We start from the raw sequence: 21,335 nt of genomic DNA, 5'->3' as shown, positions 1-21,335 counted from the left end.
GTCTGAATCCTCGTTCGGTATTAAAGTGCTCCGAGAGGTCCTTTCCGACTTTATCTGCTGACCTTGTGCCAGTTAATGTTATCCTGCATAGTCGAATTAATTTTGCAGGAAAGCCAAACGCAAAAATGGCTTTAAACACCTCTAAACGGACAGGGCTATCGAATGCGGCTTTATAGTCGACGAATAGGTGGAATGTGTCCATATGTTTTCGTGGGTTTTTTTCAGGATTTGGCGCAGAGTGAAAATGTGGTCAATGGTGGATTTGCCACGTCTGCAGCCGCATTGGTATGGTCCAATAATGTCATTGACCATTTGCTTCAATCGTTCACATAGCACACTTGATAGCACGTTATATGCGATGGGAAGAAAGCTAATTCCTCTATAGTTAGCACATATCGTCTTGTCTCCGTTTTTGTGGACTGGACACAGAATGCTAAGGTTCCAATCATTGGGCATGCATTCCTCTAGCCAAATTGTACTAACCAGCTGGAGTATGCTCCTTACCAGCATCTGACCACTAGTCTTGAAGTCTGCTGCTTTATTGTTCTTCAGCCGATTAATTGCTATTCTGACCTCATCTTGGCTAGGTGGTATGCATACTATACCGTCATCTCTTATTGGTTCTGGGGTATCTTCTTCACCGCCACTATTTTATACCAGAAGCTTTTCAAAATGCTCCTTCCAGATCCTCAACACGCTGTCTGTATCTGGTTTCCTTCTTCATCTCTACAGGAGGATGTGTCTGCACCAAAGCCTTCGGTTTGGTGTTTTACCCGTTTTTAATTCTGACTCCAATACATCTCGATTTGCTCACGCTCACGTTTTTCTTGTTCTTTCTTCTTTTTCTTCTGAAAATACGTTTCTTCTCTCTCCTTTTCTCCTGATAATTCTCCATCACATTACGTGTTGCTACTGTCTGCATGGTTGCCCTATACGCTGCGTTTTTCACATCAGTAGCATTACGACACTCCTGGCCGTATTTTCTTGGCCATGGGTTTCTTGATGGTGGTTTCTGGTACCCAAGTGTTGATTTTGATGCAGTTTGTAGAGGGTGGGCAATCCTTTGCCATTGTGCTGCTATACTGTTATCGGGACAAGAAGTGCTTTCGTCAAGCAGGCGGGTGAGTTGAGCGGAGTAGGCCTCGGCTACCTGTTGGGTTTGCAGCTTTTCGACGTCGAGTTTCCGTGTTACATTAGATCCAACCTTTGCTGCTACATTAAGACGGGTGCGAACCTTGGCTGCCACAAGGTAATGGTCCGAATCGATATTTGCTCCTCGTATCGATCGAACGTGTAAAACACTGGACGAATGCCTTCCGTCTATCACAACATGGTCAATTTGATTTCTCGTTGCTTGATCAGGAGAAATCCAGGCCATGTGTATATCGAGATGCGTTAATCTGGTGCTGCTAACTACCATGTTGTCGGATGTTTCTTCATGGAGGCTGAATTCTCCTAGCAGGATTTTAATGTCATGGCCAGGGCAGCGCCTGTTTCTAGGCGCTCATAAAATATGTCTTTGGTCTGTTCATCATTGTCTTCCGTCGGAGCATGGGCGCAATTACAACTGATGTAGAAGTACTTCGCTTTTATACGAATTATTGCAATTCGCTCATCTACTGAAGTGAATCTGAAGACGAGATCTTTTATTCCCTATTAACCATAAATCCGCAGCTCATGTTTATTTTCATGGCAGTTATAATACAGGGCATAATCATCTGATTTACTTACGCCAGTCCCTTTCCATCGCATTTCCTGTCAGGTAACAATATCGGCTTTGTACTTCTTGCGGACATCCGCCAAGGCGAAAACTGCGCCTGTTCTATACAACGTGTGCACATTCCAATTGCAGATTGGCTGATCGTGATCCTTTATACGTTTGCGGGGTTCGTCAACATTAGGGGGGTTTGGTTTCCTTTTTCGTTGCTTTTTCATAGTAAGAGGGGTTTTCCGAGTGTGGGCAACTAATCCGACACCTCAATCTATTTTTTATAGTTCTTATGGGTGAACACACGGCACATACCATCTCACTATTTCAATGGGTGATGAAAATAGCTACCCCAGGTGACACCACGGGGATGTCAGTGTCCACAATTGAGATTAAATAGGGACCAAGATAAGGCTGGACTTCGCCATGTTAAAGCCAATCGGAGCCGTTGCTTGGCATCTATCATACCATACGCCACTCTTATGCCTTATATTGGCCTTGAAAAATTAATCTTTACAAAATCCACGCCTTGTTAAGGCCTTGAAAAATTAATCTTTACAAAATCCACGCCTTGTTAAGGCCTTGAAAAATTAATCTTTACAAAATCCACGCCTTGTTAAGGCCTTGAAAAATTAATCTTTACAAAATCCACGCCTTGTTAAGGCCTTGAAAAATTAATCTTTACAAAATCCACGCCTTGTTAAGGCCTTGAAAAATTAATCTTTACAAAATCCACGCCTTATATAGGCCTTGAAAAATGAATCTTTAAAAAATCCACGCCTTATATAGGCCTTGAAAAATGAATCTTTAAAAAATCCACGCCTTATATAGGCCTTGAAAAATGAATCTTTAAAAAATCCACGCCTTGGATAGGCCTTGAAAAATGAATCTTTAAAAAATCCACGCCTTGGATAGGCCTTGAAAAATGAATATTTAAAAAATCCACGCCTTGGATAGGCCTTGAAAAATGAATCTTTAAAAAATCCACGCCTTGGATAGGCCTTGAAAAATGAATCTTTAAAAAATTCACGCCTTGGATAGGCCTTGAAAAAATAATCTTTAAAAAATCCATGCCTTGGATAGGCCTTGAAAAAATAATCTTTAAAAAATCCACGCCTTATATAGGCCTTGAAAAATTAATCTTTAAAAAATCCACGCCTTATATAGGCCTTGAAAAATTAATCTTTAAAAAATCCACGCCTTATATAGGCCTTGAAAAATTAATCTTTAAAAAATCCACGCCTTATATAGGCCTTGAAAAATGAATCTTTAAAAAATCCACGCCTTATATAGGCCTTGAAAAATGAATCTTTAAAAATCCACGCCTTATATAGGCCTTGAAAAAATAATCTTTAAAAAATCCACGCCTTATATAGGCCTTGAAAAAATAATCTTTAAAAAATCCACGCCTTATATAGGCCTTGAAAAATTAATCTTTAAAAAATCCACGCCTAAAAGAGGCCTTGGAAAAATATTCAAGCATATGTATATCCTCCTCGTCCTACATTTGATATCTGTCCTTAAGTGCCTTATGTTGTTGACAATTCTGTTATTTATTTAAGAGTGTGTATGTGTGTGTGCGTGTTCGAAAGAAAAATAATTATAAAACCATTAATTAAAAACCAAATTAAAAATGAAATAATACCATTTTTTGTTATTATTGCCAGAGATATTTTTTTTTCAAAGATGGATGAAGTGGCAAACAAAAAATGACCACAACACTCTAGAGAAATAAATAATACACAGCTGCCGAACAGTACAGTTATCACACGTCGCACCAGCCAATCACCGCAGAGAATTAAGAAAACAATTAAAATACACAGAACAATTCCCGATGATGATGGATTTTTATTTGCAAAAAAAGAAAAAAAGAAAATGGGCAGTTGATTTTAACATTGTAATTGATGTGTCAATGGAATTTTGAAAATCGTACACAAAAGAAAAATAATTATAAAGCATACTTCTAGGAGGAAAACAATGTTGTTGAAAATTTAAGCCTACTTTCATGAGGGCTTGAAGAGTTTTAAATATTATTAAAGAAATTTTATAAAAATATATTTTTAAGGGCCAAATGGGATAGAGGAAAAAATGGTGCATACTTTTGGGAGAGTAAAAATTTTTAGGTATTTAAAATAAAGCATATTTTTATGGAAAATGATTTAAATATTAAAATAAATCATTTCGGAAAGTGTTTCGTTTTATAACTACTTCAAGCATTAATAAAATATCTCTCCAGGGACATTTCAACATATTGCATACTTTTAGGCTATTAAATATATTACATACTTTTAGGGGGTATGTATTCACTTCATTAAATTTTAATCGGATAATGGCATGTCCTAATAATCTGAGTTTTTCTTCTCATTTATTTACAATTGATTTCATTAAAAATCCATAGCCTATTTTTAGGCCATAGATTTTTAAATTACAATTTAAATTATAAATGTATTTAATTTATTACACATAATTAAATAAACTCTAACTTCTTGCAAAAAAATAACCCATAAAATTTTCCACTTCAAACTGTAAATAATTTACTGCCTCAGTTCTTTTTTTTGCATTTTTTGCTTTGCTCTGCAAAATTCGCCATCCAAAAATTATACCCTAATAGTAATCATTATCGTTAAGTGCGGTCAATATATAATTTTCCAAATTATTACCATTGTCGGTTGGTCGTTTGGCCGGTTGACCGGCTGTGTTTGCGTTTTCCCGTTTTTGCACAAATGATGATTTGTTGTGACAACAACAACAGCAATAGCTGACCACAAAATAAGCATAATTTTATTTATCACACTTATCGGTTATCGGTTGAGTGGATAAATTGAACTGAGATACAGTGAGGGAAATAAGTAATGAGGACACTAATTAAAAATTTGGTAAACTCTTGAAAAAATATTTTTTTTTAAATCTAGGCCTTGGTAAGGCCATGAAAAAATATTGTTTTAAAATCGAGATATATATAGGGACTTTGGAGCACCATTTACATAAAATCGGACGAAAATATATATGGGAGCTATATCTATATCTGCACCGATTTTCATGAAATTTAACACACATCGTTCTAGACCTTATTAAGTACATTGTACCAAATTTCGTGCAAATCGAAAGCTATATATGGACTTTGGTGCACCATTTACATTAAATCGGACGAAACTATATATGGGAGCTATATCTAAATCTGAACCGATTTTCAGGAAATTTATCACGCATCGTTCTAGGCTTAATTCAGTACGCTATGCCAAATTTCGGGCAAATCGAAATATATATATATAGGGACTTTGGTGCACTATTTACCTAAAATCGGACGAACATATATATGGGAGCTATATCTAAATCTGAACCGATTTCCATGAAACTTAACACACATCATTCTATACCTAATTCAGTACGCTGTGCCAAATTTCATGCAAATCGAAGGATATATAGGGATATTGGTGCACCATTTACATTAAATCGGACGAAAATATATATGGGAGCTATATCTAAATCTAAACCGATTTCCATGAAACTTAACACACATCATTCTATACCTAATTCAGTACGTTATGCCAAATTTTGAGCAAATCGAAGGATATATAGGGACTTTGGTGCACCATTTACATAAAATCGGACTAAAATATATATGAAATCTATATCTAAATCTGAACTGATTTTCACGAAACTTTGCACACATCTTTCTAGACTGAATAGAGTACGCTATGCCAAATTTCGTGCAAATCTAAGGATATATAGAGACTTTGGTGCACCATTTTCATAAAATCGGACGAAACTATATATGGGAGCTATATCTAAATCTGAACCGATTTTCAGGAAATTTATCACGCATCGTTCTAGGCTTAATTCAGTACGCTATGCCAAATTTCGGGCAAATCGAAATATATATATATATATATATAGGGACTATGGTCCATGAAACTTAACACACATCATTCTATACCTAATTCAGTACGCTGTGCCAAATTTCGTGCAAATCGAAAGATATATAGGGACTTTGGTGCACCATTTACATAAAATCGGACGAAAATATATATGGAAGCTATATCTAAATCTGAACCGATTTTCACGAAACTTAGCACACATCATTCTAGACTTAATATAGTACGCTATGCCAAATTTCGTGCAAATCTAAGGATATATAGAGACTTTGGTGCACCATTTTCATAAAATCGGACGAAACTATATATGGGAGCTATATCTAAATCTGAACCGATTTTCAGGAAATTTATCACGCATCGTTCTAGGCTTAATTCAGTACGCTATGCCAAATTTCGGGCAAATCGAAATATATATATATATAGGGACTTTGGTGCACTATTTACCTAAAATCGGACGAACATATATATGGGAGCTATATCTAAATCTGAACCGATTTCCATGAAACTTAACACACATCATTCTATACCTAATTCAGTACGCTGTGCCAAATTTCATGCAAATCGAAGGATATATAGGGATATTGGTGCACCATTTACATTAAATCGGACGAAAATATATATGGGAGCTATATCTAAATCTAAACCGATTTCCATGAAACTTAACACACATCATTCTATACCTAATTCAGTACGTTATGCCAAATTTTGAGCAAATCGAAGGATATATAGGGACTTTGGTGCACCATTTACATAAAATCGGACTAAAATATATATGAAATCTATATCTAAATCTGAACTGATTTTCACGAAACTTTGCACACATCTTTCTAGACTGAATAGAGTACGCTATGCCAAATTTCGTGCAAATCTAAGGATATATAGAGACTTTGGTGCACCATTTTCATAAAATCGGACGAAACTATATATGGGAGCTATATCTAAATCTGAACCGATTTTCAGGAAATTTATCACGCATCGTTCTAGGCTTAATTCAGTACGCTATGCCAAATTTCGGGCAAATCGAAATATATATATATATATATATATATATATATAGGGACTATGGTCCATGAAACTTAACACACATCATTCTATACCTAATTCAGTACGCTGTGCCAAATTTCGTGCAAATCGAAAGATATATAGGGACTTTGGTGCACCATTTACATAAAATCGGACGAAAATATATATGGAAGCTATATCTAAATCTGAACCGATTTTCACGAAACTTAGCACACATCATTCTAGACTTAATATAGTACGCTATGCCAAATTTCGTGCAAATCTAAGGATATATAGAGACTTTGGTGCACCATTTTCATAAAATCGGACGAAACTATATATGGGAGCTATATCTAAATCTGAACCGATTTTCAGGAAATTTATCACGCATCGTTCTAGGCTTAATTCAGTACGCTATGCCAAATTTCGGGCAAATCGAAATATATATATATATAGGGACTTTGGTGCACTATTTACCTAAAATCGGACGAACATATATATGGGAGCTATATCTAAATCTGAACCGATTTCCATGAAACTTAACACACATCATTCTATACCTAATTCAGTACGCTGTGCCAAATTTCATGCAAATCGAAGGATATATAGGGATATTTGTGCACCATTTACATTAAATCGGACGAAAATATATATGGGAGCTATATCTAAATCTAAACCGATTTCCATGAAACTTAACACACATCATTCTATACCTAATTCAGTACGTTATGCCAAATTTTGAGCAAATCGAAGGATATATAGGGACTTTGGTGCACCATTTACATAAAATCGGACTAAAATATATATGAAATCTATATCTAAATCTGAACTGATTTTCACGAAACTTTGCACACATCTTTCTATACTGAATAGAGTACGCTATGCCAAATTTCGTGCAAATCTAAGGATATATAGAGACTTTGGTGCACCATTTTCATAAAATCGGACGAAACTATATATGGGAGCTATATCTAAATCTGAACCGATTTTCAGGAAATTTATCACGCATCGTTCTAGGCTTAATTCAGTACGCTATGCCAAATTTCGGGCAAATCGAAATATATATATATATATATATATATAGGGACTTTGGTCCATGAAACTTAACACACATCATTCTACACCTAATTCAGTACGCTGTGCCAAATTTCATGCAAATCGAAGGATATATAGGGATATTGGTGCACCATTTACATTAAATCGGACGAAAATATATATGGGAGCTATATCTAAATCTAAACCGATTTCCATGTAACTTAACACACATCATTCTATACCTAATTCAGTACGTTATGCCAAATTTCGTGCAAATCCAAGGATATATAGAGACTTTGGTGCACCAACATCGAACGAAAATATATATGGGAGCTATATCCAAATCTTGACCGATTTTCACAAAACTTGGCACACATCGTTCTAAACATAATTCAGTACGCTATGCCAAATTTCGTGCAAATCGAAAGATATATAGGGACTTTGGTACCTATATCGGACGAAAATATATATGGGAGCAATATCTAAACCTGAATCGATTTTCACCAATTTCAATAGGGTTCACCCTTAGGCCAAATAAGTGACTTGTGCTAAATTTCATCGAAATCGGATCATAAATGCGACCTGTACTTTGTTTACAATTTAACACCTACAGACGGACGGACGGACATGCATAAATCGGCTCAGAAAGTGATTTATGCATATTCTCAAAAGGAACTATGTGTCAATCTCGTCTCCTTTTGCCTGTTACAAACATATGCACAAAGACATAATACCCTGTACCACAGTGTGGTGAAGGGTATAAAAATCTAGGCCTTGGTTAGGCCTTGAAAATATTCTTTTAAAAATCCACGCCTTATTTTAGGTTAGAGATGTTGTTACTATCAACCGTTCATTCGGAGGCAATTGTCCATTGTGATCATCCTTGATACCTGAAAAGGGGGAAAGAAGAGGGAGAAAATAGTTGGGGTAGAAGGGATGGTTATTTTAGCTATGCCAGATTTTTGACAAGGCTGGGATCTGATTGGGGACTATTTTGGAGAAGAAAGCTAGATTATAAATTTCATATCCTTCAAACTGTTTGTGTCTTCTGCCACTCAGCGATAGACATCGACCGAGGATATATTCAATTGTTTCTAGCTGCTCTTTGTCCTCACATAGACGACAGTAATTTTGATCTCTCTCTTATTCTCTCGACGGTTCTCTCGACCATCTGTTCCCGACTACCTCGCCGTAGAACAAACGGATTTGGCCAATGAAATAGCCAATGGCTGGTTACACAGATCTCTCAATCGGAAGATTGAGCGACTGTGAATCCCCTCGAGCAAGCTCGTCGGCTATCTCGTTCCCTTCTATGTTGCTATGTCCTGGTACCCAACATAAATTAACTATCCGTCGTATATCATGCACATCAGACATGTAATGAAGAACTGATTTTGAGTTTAAAGTCTTATGCCTGACTATCGACATATATATTCGCGGGTCCCGTATTATCGGCAATAAGTGTTTTGACTATCTCGGCCGCTTTCGTGATTGCAAGTATTTCTGCTTGAAAAACGCTACAAAGATTGTTAAGTTTATATGATTGATATATTTCTAATTATTGCAGAAAACGCCTGCACCAGTGCCTTCCTTCATCTTTAACCCGTCTGTGAAAAATGGCATCCCTGACAGAGGTAAGGAGCCACTAGTCCAGGATTCCCCACTAGGAAAATCTACTCTGATGTCATTAAAGTCTCTATGGAACATAGTCACTAATGTGTGTATTTCTCCTCAAGAAATCACAACCTGGCGTTATGTTGAGGATATTAGCGTGATCATGGGCTAGCATCCTCAACATAACGCCAGGTTGTGATTCAGCGACTTCCAGGAATCCGTTTCTCAGAGCCTCAGGGAACATCTAGCAGCCTGAAATTTAATCAGAGTGTCCAGTGGTAGGAGATTCAAGATTACATTCAAGGTTGCCTACGACGTGCTTCTTAGCGCTCCGGTAGTCAGGATTGAAGCTGATCGATGTACTGAAATTATTTTCGTTAGCAGTATCTCTTTGTTGACCCCTTGCCACCATACAAGGAAACCATATGTAAGAATGGGGAGAACGACCGTCACATACAACCAGTGTATGATGTCTGGTCTTAGTCCCTGGCTTTTTCCTATGGAGTTCTTGCAGATGTAGAGTTCCTAAACATTTCTATTCCACGTTAATTTGCGGTCAAAGATTGTACCAAGATATTTTGCTTCTTCAGAAAGGGATAAGGTCACTCCTCCCAAAGATGGCAAACGGAAACTAGGAATCTTAGGTTTCTTACTGTTTTAGTGGGGTTTACACCAAAACCCTTGGCGTGTGCCCAGTTGGACAGAGTTGAATGGGCACCCTCCATAATATCTGACATTGCCATTATAAATTTCCCACCAAATTGCAAGACTACATCATCGGCATAGGCTACAACCTATATTTTAAGATGGTCGAATTTCAGCTGTATCTCATTTATGACCAGAAGCCAAAGAAGAGGAGATAATACTCCTCTCTGTGGAGTGCATCTATTGACAGATTTCCTCACGGAACTCTCTCCTAAGGACGAGTTGATAATTCTCCTATCCTGCATTCTATCAATCCAGTCCGTTAGAATTGAGGGGATACCTGAGCTTACATGAGCAGAATGGATGGCCTGTAGCTTCACATTGTTGAAAGCTACATCAATATCGAGGAACGCTGTCAAGGTGTAGCCGGATGACTCTATGGGAGTCCTGGGAGATGCTAATTTTTGTTGGCCAATAGTATTCCCAATTTCTGAGTCTAGTAACCTTTCTAAAGTCTTGAGTAGAAAGGGAGAGAGACTAATCGATCGGTCTATAGTCCTTTGGTAGCGTATGACTCGGCTTCCTGGCTTTCGGGATGAAAGTCACTGTTACCTCTTTCCATAGACTAGGTATGTACGATAGGAGTAGACAAGCCCTAAAAATGTCTTGCAGAGAGGCTCTTTCATCTGCGTGTTGCAGCATGGCCGGTACTATACTATCTGGACCTGGAGATTAGTAGGGGTGAAAACTATTTATCGTCCATACCATACCATACCCTCGTTCGAACCATATGCTGATGCGCAACCGGGAATTGGGTTGATGCCAGAAGATAAACAATCTCACTCTCAGAGTTTGTCCACGTCCCGACACTTCGTTTAATACAACCTATAGACTTTGGATCTTTTCGTTAACTCCTTCGATTGACTCACTATAGCAGACCCAAGACTCACGTTTAGCCTTCTTGATCTCACTCTTCTACCTATTGAACTGTTCTCTATAAACGTTCCAATCTGTACTGAGTTTTGTCTTACTAGCTCTATTATATGCTTTCCTTGCAGCCTTCCTCAAGGATGCAAGGTTTTGTGACCACCATACTGGCTGAGAACTCTTTCCAGGGTATGTTTAATGACATGAAGCCTTATAACTCTTTAAAAGAGTGTCCGTGACATTGTGTACAGATTCTTAACATCCTCAACCGTTATGAGATCTTTATGACCTAGGATTGAGGATGCTGTTTTAGCTTTCAATTTGTCACATTTTATCTTCCGAAGATTCCTATAAGGCTTATGTTTACCTCTGGGAAAATATCTGTCTATGGTCCGAAAAGGAGCTTATGTACTTCCCAGTTCATAGCCCCAAAGTCGTCCATATTAGTGAGGGCTATGTCGATGACTTCACCTCCCAATCTATTAACGAACGTCGGTGTATTGCCCCTATTACATATTCTGAGATTATAACTAAGTGTAAAATCTAAAATGGACTCTCTTCTCGAGTTAGGGTTGCTGTTTCCCCAGTGGAAGTGATGTACGTTGGCATCAACAAGCGATGTCGTATGTTCTAGGAAGAGAGGGTGAGAAGCAGTTAAGCAGCTGCTGATCTACAGTGATGCAAATTAATCTGCACCACAGCGCTTGCAGCTGTCTTCCTATTGTCTTAATGGCGGGAGAAGGAAATAATTTTTCCCCATTCCACAAAACCACTCACCCTTGTTCCTCCTCAAACATGGCTCGCCAGCAGGGTCGGTAGCGAACTTTGCGACTACATCGTCATTCCACCTCCTCATCGGAAGACCGTCGTTCTGTTTTTCCACTAACCGTAGTTAGTTCCACAGTTCCTTAAAAGGTGGTGGGATTCACACCGATGCTACCATTCCGCTTGGTATCTCGTGGACAGCAACGGCTCCTAGTCTACTACCTTACCAAAGAGTTAATTGTTAATTGTATTCTTAAGGAAGTCCGTAGACTCCTTAGTTTGAAAATTAACAACCTTGACCGCTTTGTATAAGGTGATCTGGTCAAACCGTGGGTTCCGTCGATCAACATCGTCGGATAGGAAGTGGTTCCTCAAATGTCTTTCGACTAGCAACCATTTATCTTCCTGATAATCAAGTCCGGGTCAGCCCGATCCATGATTGCTAATCGCAGAAACATCCAGTACCTCTTGTGAAGCAGCAGAGTCGCTAGGCGCCGTTTCTGGGCTACCTGCTTCGAGACAGCTTTACAAAGGCCTTGAAAAATTAATCTTTACAAAATCCACGCCTTGTTAAGGCCTTGAAAAATAATCTTTAAAGGCCTTAAAAAATTAATCTTTAAAAAGTCCACGCCTTGTTAAGGCCTTGAAAAATAATCTTTAAAGGCCTTAAAAAATTAATCTTTACAAAATCCACGCCTTGTTAAGGCCTTGAAAAATAATCTTTAAAGGCCTTAAAAAATTAATCTTTAAAAAGTCCACGCCTTGTTAAGGCCTTGAAAAAATAATCTTTAAAAAGTCCACGCCTTGTTAAGGCCTTGAAAAATTAATCTTTACAAAATCTACGCCTTGTTAAGGCCTTGAAAAATTAATCTTTACAAAATCCACGCCTTGTTAAGGCCTTGAAAAATTAATCTTTACAAAATCTACGCCTTGTTAAGGCCTTGAAAAATTAATCTTTACAAAATCCACGCCTTGTTAAGGCCTTGAAAAATTAATCTTTACAAAATCCACGCCTTGTTAAGGCCTTGAAAAATTAATCTTTAAAAAATCCACGCCTTGTTAAGGCCTTGAAAAATTAATCTTTAAAAAATCCACGCCTTGTTAAGTCCACGCCTTTTTAAGGCCTTAAAAAATTAATCTTTAAAAAATCCACGCCCTGTTAAGGCCTTGAAAAATAATCTTTAAAAAATCCACGCCCTGTTAAGGCCTTGAAAAATAATCTTTAAAAAATCCACGCCCTGTTAAGGCCTTGAAAAATAATCTTTAAAAAATCCACGCCCTGTTAAGGCCTTGAAAAATAATCTTTAAAAAATCCACGCCTTGCTAAGGCCTTGAAAAATTAATCTTTACAAAATCCACGACTTGTTAAGGCCTTGAAAAATTAATCTTTACAAAATCCACGCCTTGTTAAGGCCTTGAAAAATTAATCTTTACAAAATCCACGACTTGTTAAGGCCTTGAAAAATTAACCTTTAAAAAGTCCAAGCCTTGTTAAGGCCTTGAAAAAATAATCTTTAAAAAGTACACGCCTTGTTAAGGCCTTGAAAAAATAATCTTTAAAAAGTCCACGCTTTGTAAAGGCCTTGAAAAATTAATCTTTAAAAAGTCCACGCCTTGTAGGATCCTTAAAAAAATAGTCTTTATAAAGTCCACGCCTTGTAGGATCCTTTAAAAAATAATCTTTAAAAAGTCCACGCCTTGTAAAGGCCTTGAAAAATTAATCTTTAAAAAGTCCACGCCTTGTAAAGGCCTTGAAAAATTAGTCTTTAAAAAGTACACGCCTTGTAAAAGCCTTGAAAAATGAATATTTAAAAAGTCCACGTCTTGTTAAGACCTTGAAAAATGAATCTTTAAAAAGTCCACGCCTTGTAAAGGCCTTGAAAAATGAATATTTAAAAAGACCACGCCTTGTTAAGGCCCTGAAAAATTAATCTTTAGAAAAATGTTCTTTTAAAAATCAATGCATTATATAGGCCGTAGAAAAATATTCTTTTAAAAATCCACGTCCTATATAGGTCTTGGAAACATATATATTTTTTAAAAAAAGGGCTTGAAAAAAAATATTTTAATCACAAAAAATTAAAATTATAAAAATCCAAACGCCTTTTTAAATGCGCCATAAAAATATTTGTTTATACCCTAATATCCCTATATGTTACCCATGTCCCGCCCACTGCTTTTTGTGTGTTATAATTTTGCATGTATATATGTCTATACCATTATTAACTAACTTAAAATAATAAAGCGGATAATTAAATAAAAGAAAATTAATTAAAATTGCCAGCCAAATTTCTAAAAATAAATCGAATCGAATTAAATTCCAAAAAATTAAATTTTATATAAAAATTTAACACAAAACGATAAAAAAAACTTACCCAATGCATTTTCATGCCTTTTTCTTGACCACACCGGAAAAAGGTTTACCTACTGCTGCTACTGCTGATCACATTCACTTGACCCCCCTCTACTCACTCAAATGACCACTGCTTCTAACTAGACCTTTGATGCTTCATTCCAAACAAAAAACCAAAACAACAAAAATTAAATCAGAAAAATACCTCCATTAACAAAAACAACAAAAATATTAAAAAAAATTATTACTGATTTTTACTAATGTTAATATATTTCTTTAAATGACCAATCCGAAAAAAAAATATTTGACCACCACCCTCCTCTTCAAAACAAATATCTTCCGAAATTATGGTCAAATTCTGCCCCCTCTCGACTTTGCCAACGAATAACGGGAAAACATAGATACGTGTGGTATTTCTATGTTGGTTACCATGGATATTACGCATGCACCGACCAGGTAGACCCATCATTATGGATTTCACATCGACACCATGTTCGGATACATCCTCGGAGAGGAAACATCAGATATTATCAGATGTGGAATTAAAAGAGCGGTAGGAAGAAATCAAATACAATATTTAGAATTTATTTTTTGTAAATATATATTTAAAAAAAATGTAAAATAATTTTTTGATTTAAAAAAAATATTTTTTTATAAAAAATAATTTTGTATATAATTTTAAAAATTTTTTTCTAAGACCCTTAACAATATTTCTTCTCTTAAATTTTATTCTACTTCCCCCGAACCCAAAATTTCCCTCCAAAAAACAAAAAAATGTTTTGCAACACATTCTAGCTCTTCCAAATCGCTACTGGCTAACGTCTTGGACATTGACGATGACTTCCGCAATGTACGACCCATGACACCGGGCGGCACCCTGCCCCATAATCCAGCATTTTATCGTACTGTTTATGGGTATTTAGAGAATTTGTAATACACCGCCTCGCTTGTGTTCTATTTATGTAATAAAATTGTCTTCTTTTAATTTTCTCTCGCTCTCTCCCCCACTCTCTGTCGCGGTTTTTTATGTGTGGGAATTTTTAGGCAAGGCGATGATGGCAGTATAGGACCGATTGGTAGTACCCGCATGCCGGACGCTGTCACCCATCACACATGTATTAAAACTCAAACGGAATATGAATTAAGTTTAATATTAAAGGAAATACGTTTCATCACGGATCAGGTAAGTCCAAGAATTTTCCACTTCAACATATTTTTTATGAAAATTATTTAAAACACAAAAAAACCAAAGGTAAAGAGATCTCACAAAAATTGAAAATTTTAATTTTACGAATACTCAAATGAAAATTATTAAAAAAAAGAAATAAAAAAAGATCTGAATAAATATTTTTTAAAAAATCAAGACAGAAGATTGTCCTTAAAAAAATATTCTTGAAAAAATATTTCAAAAAAAAAAAAAAATTAAAGCATAAACGAAGGCCGAGAAAAACAATATTTAAATAAAGCCAGAACTTAGAAAGTCGTTTAAAATTAATTCTTTAAAATCGTCTGTAAAAAAACCAGTAAGGAAAGTAGAAAAGTCGGACGGGACCGACTATATGATACCCTTCACCACTTTGGATATATTCAACAGATGAAGCCTAACAGACGTCGCATTTTTGAGGGACCATTAAATGAAATTGGATTCACAAACATTTCATCCCGCAACCTATCTAAATTTTTCATTTGGTCAGATATAGAGTTGCTTCTTACAATGGGACAAAATTATGTAAATGAATTTAAAGCAAATATCAATCGGACACCCGTTGATTATTTGGATAAATATCTGATAAAAATGAGGAGTTTGTCAGCACCATGTGCTAAAAATTGGACGAAAATATATATAAAAAAGCTATATCGAAATCTAAACCGATTTCATAAAAACTTGTTACAGGTTAGGTTATCTTAATTTCAGCATTTTTTGTGCATATCGGCCACATTTTGAGTTCTTTGCGCATCATTTCATTAAAATTGGAAGAAAATATATATAGTATCTCTATCCAAATTTGAACCGATTTCAACAAAACTTTCCACATGCTACATAATATAAATATCGGTACATTGTGCAAAATGTTGTGTCAATCGGCCTAACTTTGGGTTTGGTGTACCATTAACCTCAATTCGGACGAAACTATATGTGGGAGCTATATCTAAATCGGAACCGATTCCTATAAAACTTGGCAAACGTTAGGCAATACTAATTTCAGTACGTTGTGCAAAATTTTGTAGCAAACGGCCTAACTTTGGGTCTTTTGTGCATTTTTAACTTAAAATCGGACTAAACTATACATAGGAGTTATATCTAAATCTGAACCGATTTTCAGGAAAATTCTTTCTAGACCTAATTCAGTACGTTATGCCAAAATTCGTGCAAATCAAAAGTTTTCAAGGGACTTTAGTGGACTATTTACCTAAAATAGGGCGAAACTATATATGAGAGCTATATGTAAATCTGAACCGATTTTCAGGAAACTTAACACACATCATTATAGACCTAATTCATTAAGCTATGCCAAATTTCGTGCAAATCGAAGCATATATAGGGACTTTGGTGCACCATTTACATGAAATCGGACGAAACTATATATGGCAGCTATATTCAAATCTGGACCGATTTTCTCGAAACATGGCAGACATCAATCTAGGCTCAATTCAGTACGTTATTCAAAATTTCGTGAAAATCGAAAGATATATAGGGACTTTGGGCACTATTTACCTAAAATCGAACGAAAATATATATGGAGCTATATCTAAATCTGAACCGATTTTCTGAAAACTTAGCAAACATAATTCTAGGCTTAATTCAGTGCGGTGTGCCAAATTTCGTGCACATCGAATGATATATAGGGGCTTCGATACACGTTTTCCTTAAATCGGACGAAAATATATAAGGAAACTATATCGAAATCTGAACCGATTTTCCCAATTTCAATAGGGTTTGTCCTTGGGCCAAATAAGTGACCAAGGCCAAACAGACGGACGAACGGACATGCATAAATCGAGTTAGAAAGTGATTCTATGCATATTCTCAAAAGGAACAATGGGTCTATCTCGATTATTTTTTGCCTCTTACAAACATATGCTCAATGGCATAATACCCTGTACCACAGTTTGGTGAAGGGTATAAAAATCTACGGCTTAGTTGGACCCTTGAAAAAACATTATTAAAAAATATAGAGCCCTAAAATATTCTCCTCTGATATAGATCCTTAAAAGTATTCTTTAAAAAATCCACGCCTTGTGTAGATCCTTAACAATGTTCTATAAAAAATCCACGCCTTGTGTTAGCTCTTCAGAAGTTATATTTAAAACCTGTAAGCAGTGCAGTATAGTCGGACGGGGCCGAGCATACGTTATCCTACACAACTACCACGGAAATCTAACTTTCTGCGAAGTTTTTTTTCCGAACCTGGGCAATATTTCGTGATATTTGCACCTTCTTGATCGATTAAAGGTCAACAGCATCTCTTCTTTGCACTGACATAGTTTCCGAATATTACTAATATTTAGTACAGTCCTTCTAATTACTTGACCGGATTCCCTTCACTGTGGGTTGTATGGTGATGTTCGGCTTATAATTGTGGCCTATTATCGACTCGGCTCACTTCATCTCAATATTATTATCTGATGATCACCGAAAATTATAGGCTTGAACTTTCCCACATTCGAGTACATACGACAATATAATTGGTATCAATTTAAAGGACAACCTCTCCTCTTGGATATACCATGAACTTCTCGGGTCTATGTCCCTCAGGGCTAAATATATACGCTATAGACTACACATTTTGTCATTTTTCACACAAAGGTCAGGATACATTTGACCCGCTAAATATTGACTGATCTTTAGCAAAAAGAGGCATGCTTATTCTTCGATCCCCTTCTCCATGTAAAAATTCGCGATGTTTTGGTCATAATTGAGGGCTCTGGAGCGTCCAGAAATACCAGAAAAATTAAGTATTTGGTTCATTTCATCCCCTAAATATTAACCGATCTTTACCAAAAACAATACGGGGACTTCATTGGCCAAAACCCATCCTACATGCAAAGTTTCGTGAAGATTTGTCACCTCTATCGCGTTTACAAATTATAATAGATAGACGGACGGACACACATGCCTAGATCGACTCAACTAGTCGAGATGTGATGATCTGTATACTTAAATGTGGGTCTAGGACCAATATTTCGCGGCGTTACAAACTCTTGGGGCTGCACAAAGCTATAATACCCTGACAACATAGTTGTGTAGGGTATATAAACACGCTTGACTATAAGGCTTGAAAAATTATTCTTTTAAAAATCCACGCCTTAGGTGCACCATTGGAAAGGTATTCCCTAAAAATGCACCCCTTATATATCCCTCTAAAAACTCTGAAAATTATTCTTTAAAAAATTCACGGATTGTAGAAGTCCCTGAAAAATATTCTTTATAAACTCCACTGATTGTAGAAGTCCCTTAGGTCTTAACAATTTTTTCTTTAAAAAATCCACGGATTGTAGAAGTCCCTTAAGGATGAGGATTTATTTGAAAAATATGTAATGGAATTGACCATTATAACCTACTGGTTTAACTTAATCCGGTAGAATGTAAATGTCCTATTAGGCCTTAAAAATATTTTTAGAAATCTAGGCCTTATATAGTCTTCGAAAAAATATTTTTAGAAATCTAGGCCTTATATAGTCTTCGAAAAAACATTATTTAAAAATATACATGCCTTATATAGTCTTCGAAAAAACATTATTTAAAAATATACATGCCTTATATAGTCTTCGAAAAAATATTCTTTAAAAAATTCACGCCCTATATAGTCCTCGAAAAATTGTTCTTCAAAACATCCACGCCTTATATAGGCCCCTAAAAATTATTCTTTAAAAAATCCATGCCTTATATAGGTCCCCAAAAATTATTCTTTAAGAAATCCACGCCTTATATAGTCCTCGAAAAAATATTCTTTAAGAAATCCACGCCTTATATAGTCCTCGAAAAAAATATTCTTTAAGAAAACCACGCGTTATATAGTCCTCGAAAAAATATTCTTTAAAAATCCACGCCTTATATAGTCCTCGAAAAAATATTCTTTAAGAAATCCACGCCTTATATAGTCCTCGAAAAAATATTCTTTAAGAAATCCACGCCTTATATAGTCCTCGAAAAAATATTCTTTAAGAAATCCACGCCTTATATAGTCCTCGAAAAAATATTCTTTAAGAAATCCACGCCTTATATAGTCCTCGAAAAAATATTCTTTAAGAAATCCACGCCTTATATAGTCCTCGAAAAAATATTCTTTAAGAAATCCACGCCTTATATAGTCCTCGAAAAAATATTCTTTAAGAAATCCACGCCTTATATAGTCCTCGAAAAAATATTCTTTAAGAAATCCACGCCTTATATAGTCCTCGAAAAAATATTCTTTAAGAAATCCACGCCTTATATAGTCCTCGAAAAAATATTCTTTAAAAATCCACGCCTTATATAGTCCTCGAAAAAATTGTCTTTAAAAAATCCACGCCTTATATAGTCCTCGAAAAAATATTCTTTAATAAATCCACGCCTTATATAGTCCTCGAAAAAATATTCTTTAAGAAATCCACGCCTTATATAGTCCTCGAAAAAATATTCTTTAAAAATCCACGCCTTATATAGTCATCGAAAAAATATTCTTTAAGAAATCCACGCCTTATATAGTCCTCGAAAAAATATTCTTTAAGAAATCCACGCCTTATATAGTCCTCGAAAAAAATATTCTTTAAAAAATCCACGCCTATATAGACCTCGCAAAATTATTCTTTAAAAGATCCACGCCTATATAGACCTCGCAAAATTATTCTTTAAAAGATCCACGCCTAATATAGTCCTCGAAAAAATATTATTTAAAACATCCACGCCTTATACAGTCCTGGAAATATTCTTCAAAAAACATCCACGCCTTATATAGTCCTCGAAGAATGATTCTTTAAAATATCCACGCCTTATATAGTCCTGGAAATATTCTTCAAAAAAACATCCACGCCTTATATAGTCCTGGGAAAATTCTTCTTTGATACATCCACGCCTTATATAGTCCTGAAAAAATTCTTCTTTGATACATCCACGCCTTATATAGTCCTGAAAAAATTCTTCTTTAAACATCCACGCCTTATATAGTCCAGGGAAAATTATTCTTTAAGAAAAACCCTGCCTTATATAGTCCTGAAAAAATTAATCTTTAAAACATCCACGCCTAAGTTGGCCCTTGAAAGTGAATCTTTAAAACATCCACGCCTAATATAGGCCATGAAAAAATATTCTTTAAAAAATCCACGCCTTATGGGTCGATGAAAAAATATTCTTTAAAAAATCCCAGCCTTTTTGGTCGTTGGAACAATTATTCTTTAAAAAATCCACGCCTTATATAGTCCTGGAAAAATTCTTCTTTAAAACATCCACGCCTTATATAAAAATTCTTCTTTAAAACAGGTCCTGGGAAAATTATTCTTTAAAAAATCCAGGCCTTGTGTAGTCCTGAAAATAATGTTATTTAAAAATCCACTTAGAAAATATAAATAAAAAATAAATAATTAATTTTTTTCTTTAATAATTTTGTGAGATCTCTAACCTTTTAATCTCTAACCTGATTACATCTATTAAACAAATAACTCTTTAAATTTCTTTTCACGACCCAAAAAACCGAATGCAAAAAAAAACTATTATGCAAATAAATTAATAATTATGTTATCATGTCAACACATTATTAAACATGATAAAAACAATTGCAATTATAATTTTTATTAATTAAATAATTTTTTTTTTAATTTTTTTATTATTAAATAATTATTTAACTAAATACTTGTTTGCGGACATAAATGACAAACAAACAAAAAAAAATTGACACAATGACATGATACTAAACACACATTACAACAATACCATAAAAACAAATACAACAACAATAAAAATACAAAAACACACAGCTTCGCAAAGAAGATGAGGATAATGATATAGCCAATGATTGGAAATTTGCCGCTATGGTCGTTGACAGACTGTGCCTTATCATATTCACAATGTTCACAATATTAGCTACAATAGCTGTACTACTATCGGCACCACATATTGTCTCGTAGCTAATATCTGAGAGGTGGTTATTGTTATTGGTTTTATCATAAAATCAATTTGTTAATTATTAAATTAATAACGAAAATTTTTAAATAAAAAAAAAACAACCCCAACACACACAAAAATCTAAAAAAAAATCTCAAAACAGCCCCCATGAAAAAAAAAATTAAAAAAAATATTAAAATAAAAAAAATCAAACACGAAAACACAAGATCCAAAATTAAATAAAACCTAATACATTCATACATACATACAAAAAAATCACAACAACAAAAAAATATAAAAAACTAAAATCATAAAAAAGCTCACTTCTAT

The 21,335-nt window shown here is 35.2% G+C and overlaps 1 protein-coding gene across 1 annotated transcript in view; it reads left to right on the top strand.

Moving 5' to 3' along the window:
- Positions 1-21,028, top strand: part of LOC133333790 (acetylcholine receptor subunit alpha-type acr-16-like) — a 67,348-nt gene extending 46,320 nt beyond the window's left edge. Inside the window, exons 3-6 of the mRNA XM_061542079.1 lie at positions 14,326-14,477; positions 14,720-14,854; positions 14,969-15,107; positions 20,879-21,028. Of these exons, the coding sequence (XP_061398063.1) occupies positions 14,326-14,477; positions 14,720-14,854; positions 14,969-15,107; positions 20,879-21,028 (576 nt within the window). The remainder of the gene's footprint in view (positions 1-14,325; positions 14,478-14,719; positions 14,855-14,968; positions 15,108-20,878) is intronic.
- Positions 21,029-21,335: the final 307 nt, after the last annotated feature.

Source organism: Musca vetustissima, unplaced genomic scaffold (genome assembly GCF_032173495.1).
Source record: "Musca vetustissima isolate MV318-11 ecotype Yass unplaced genomic scaffold, APGP_CSIRO_Mvet_v1 utg76899, whole genome shotgun sequence".
In the NCBI taxonomy this organism is placed as follows: Eukaryota; Metazoa; Arthropoda; class Insecta; order Diptera; family Muscidae; genus Musca; species Musca vetustissima.
This window is presented reverse-complemented; position numbering and strand designations above follow the sequence as displayed.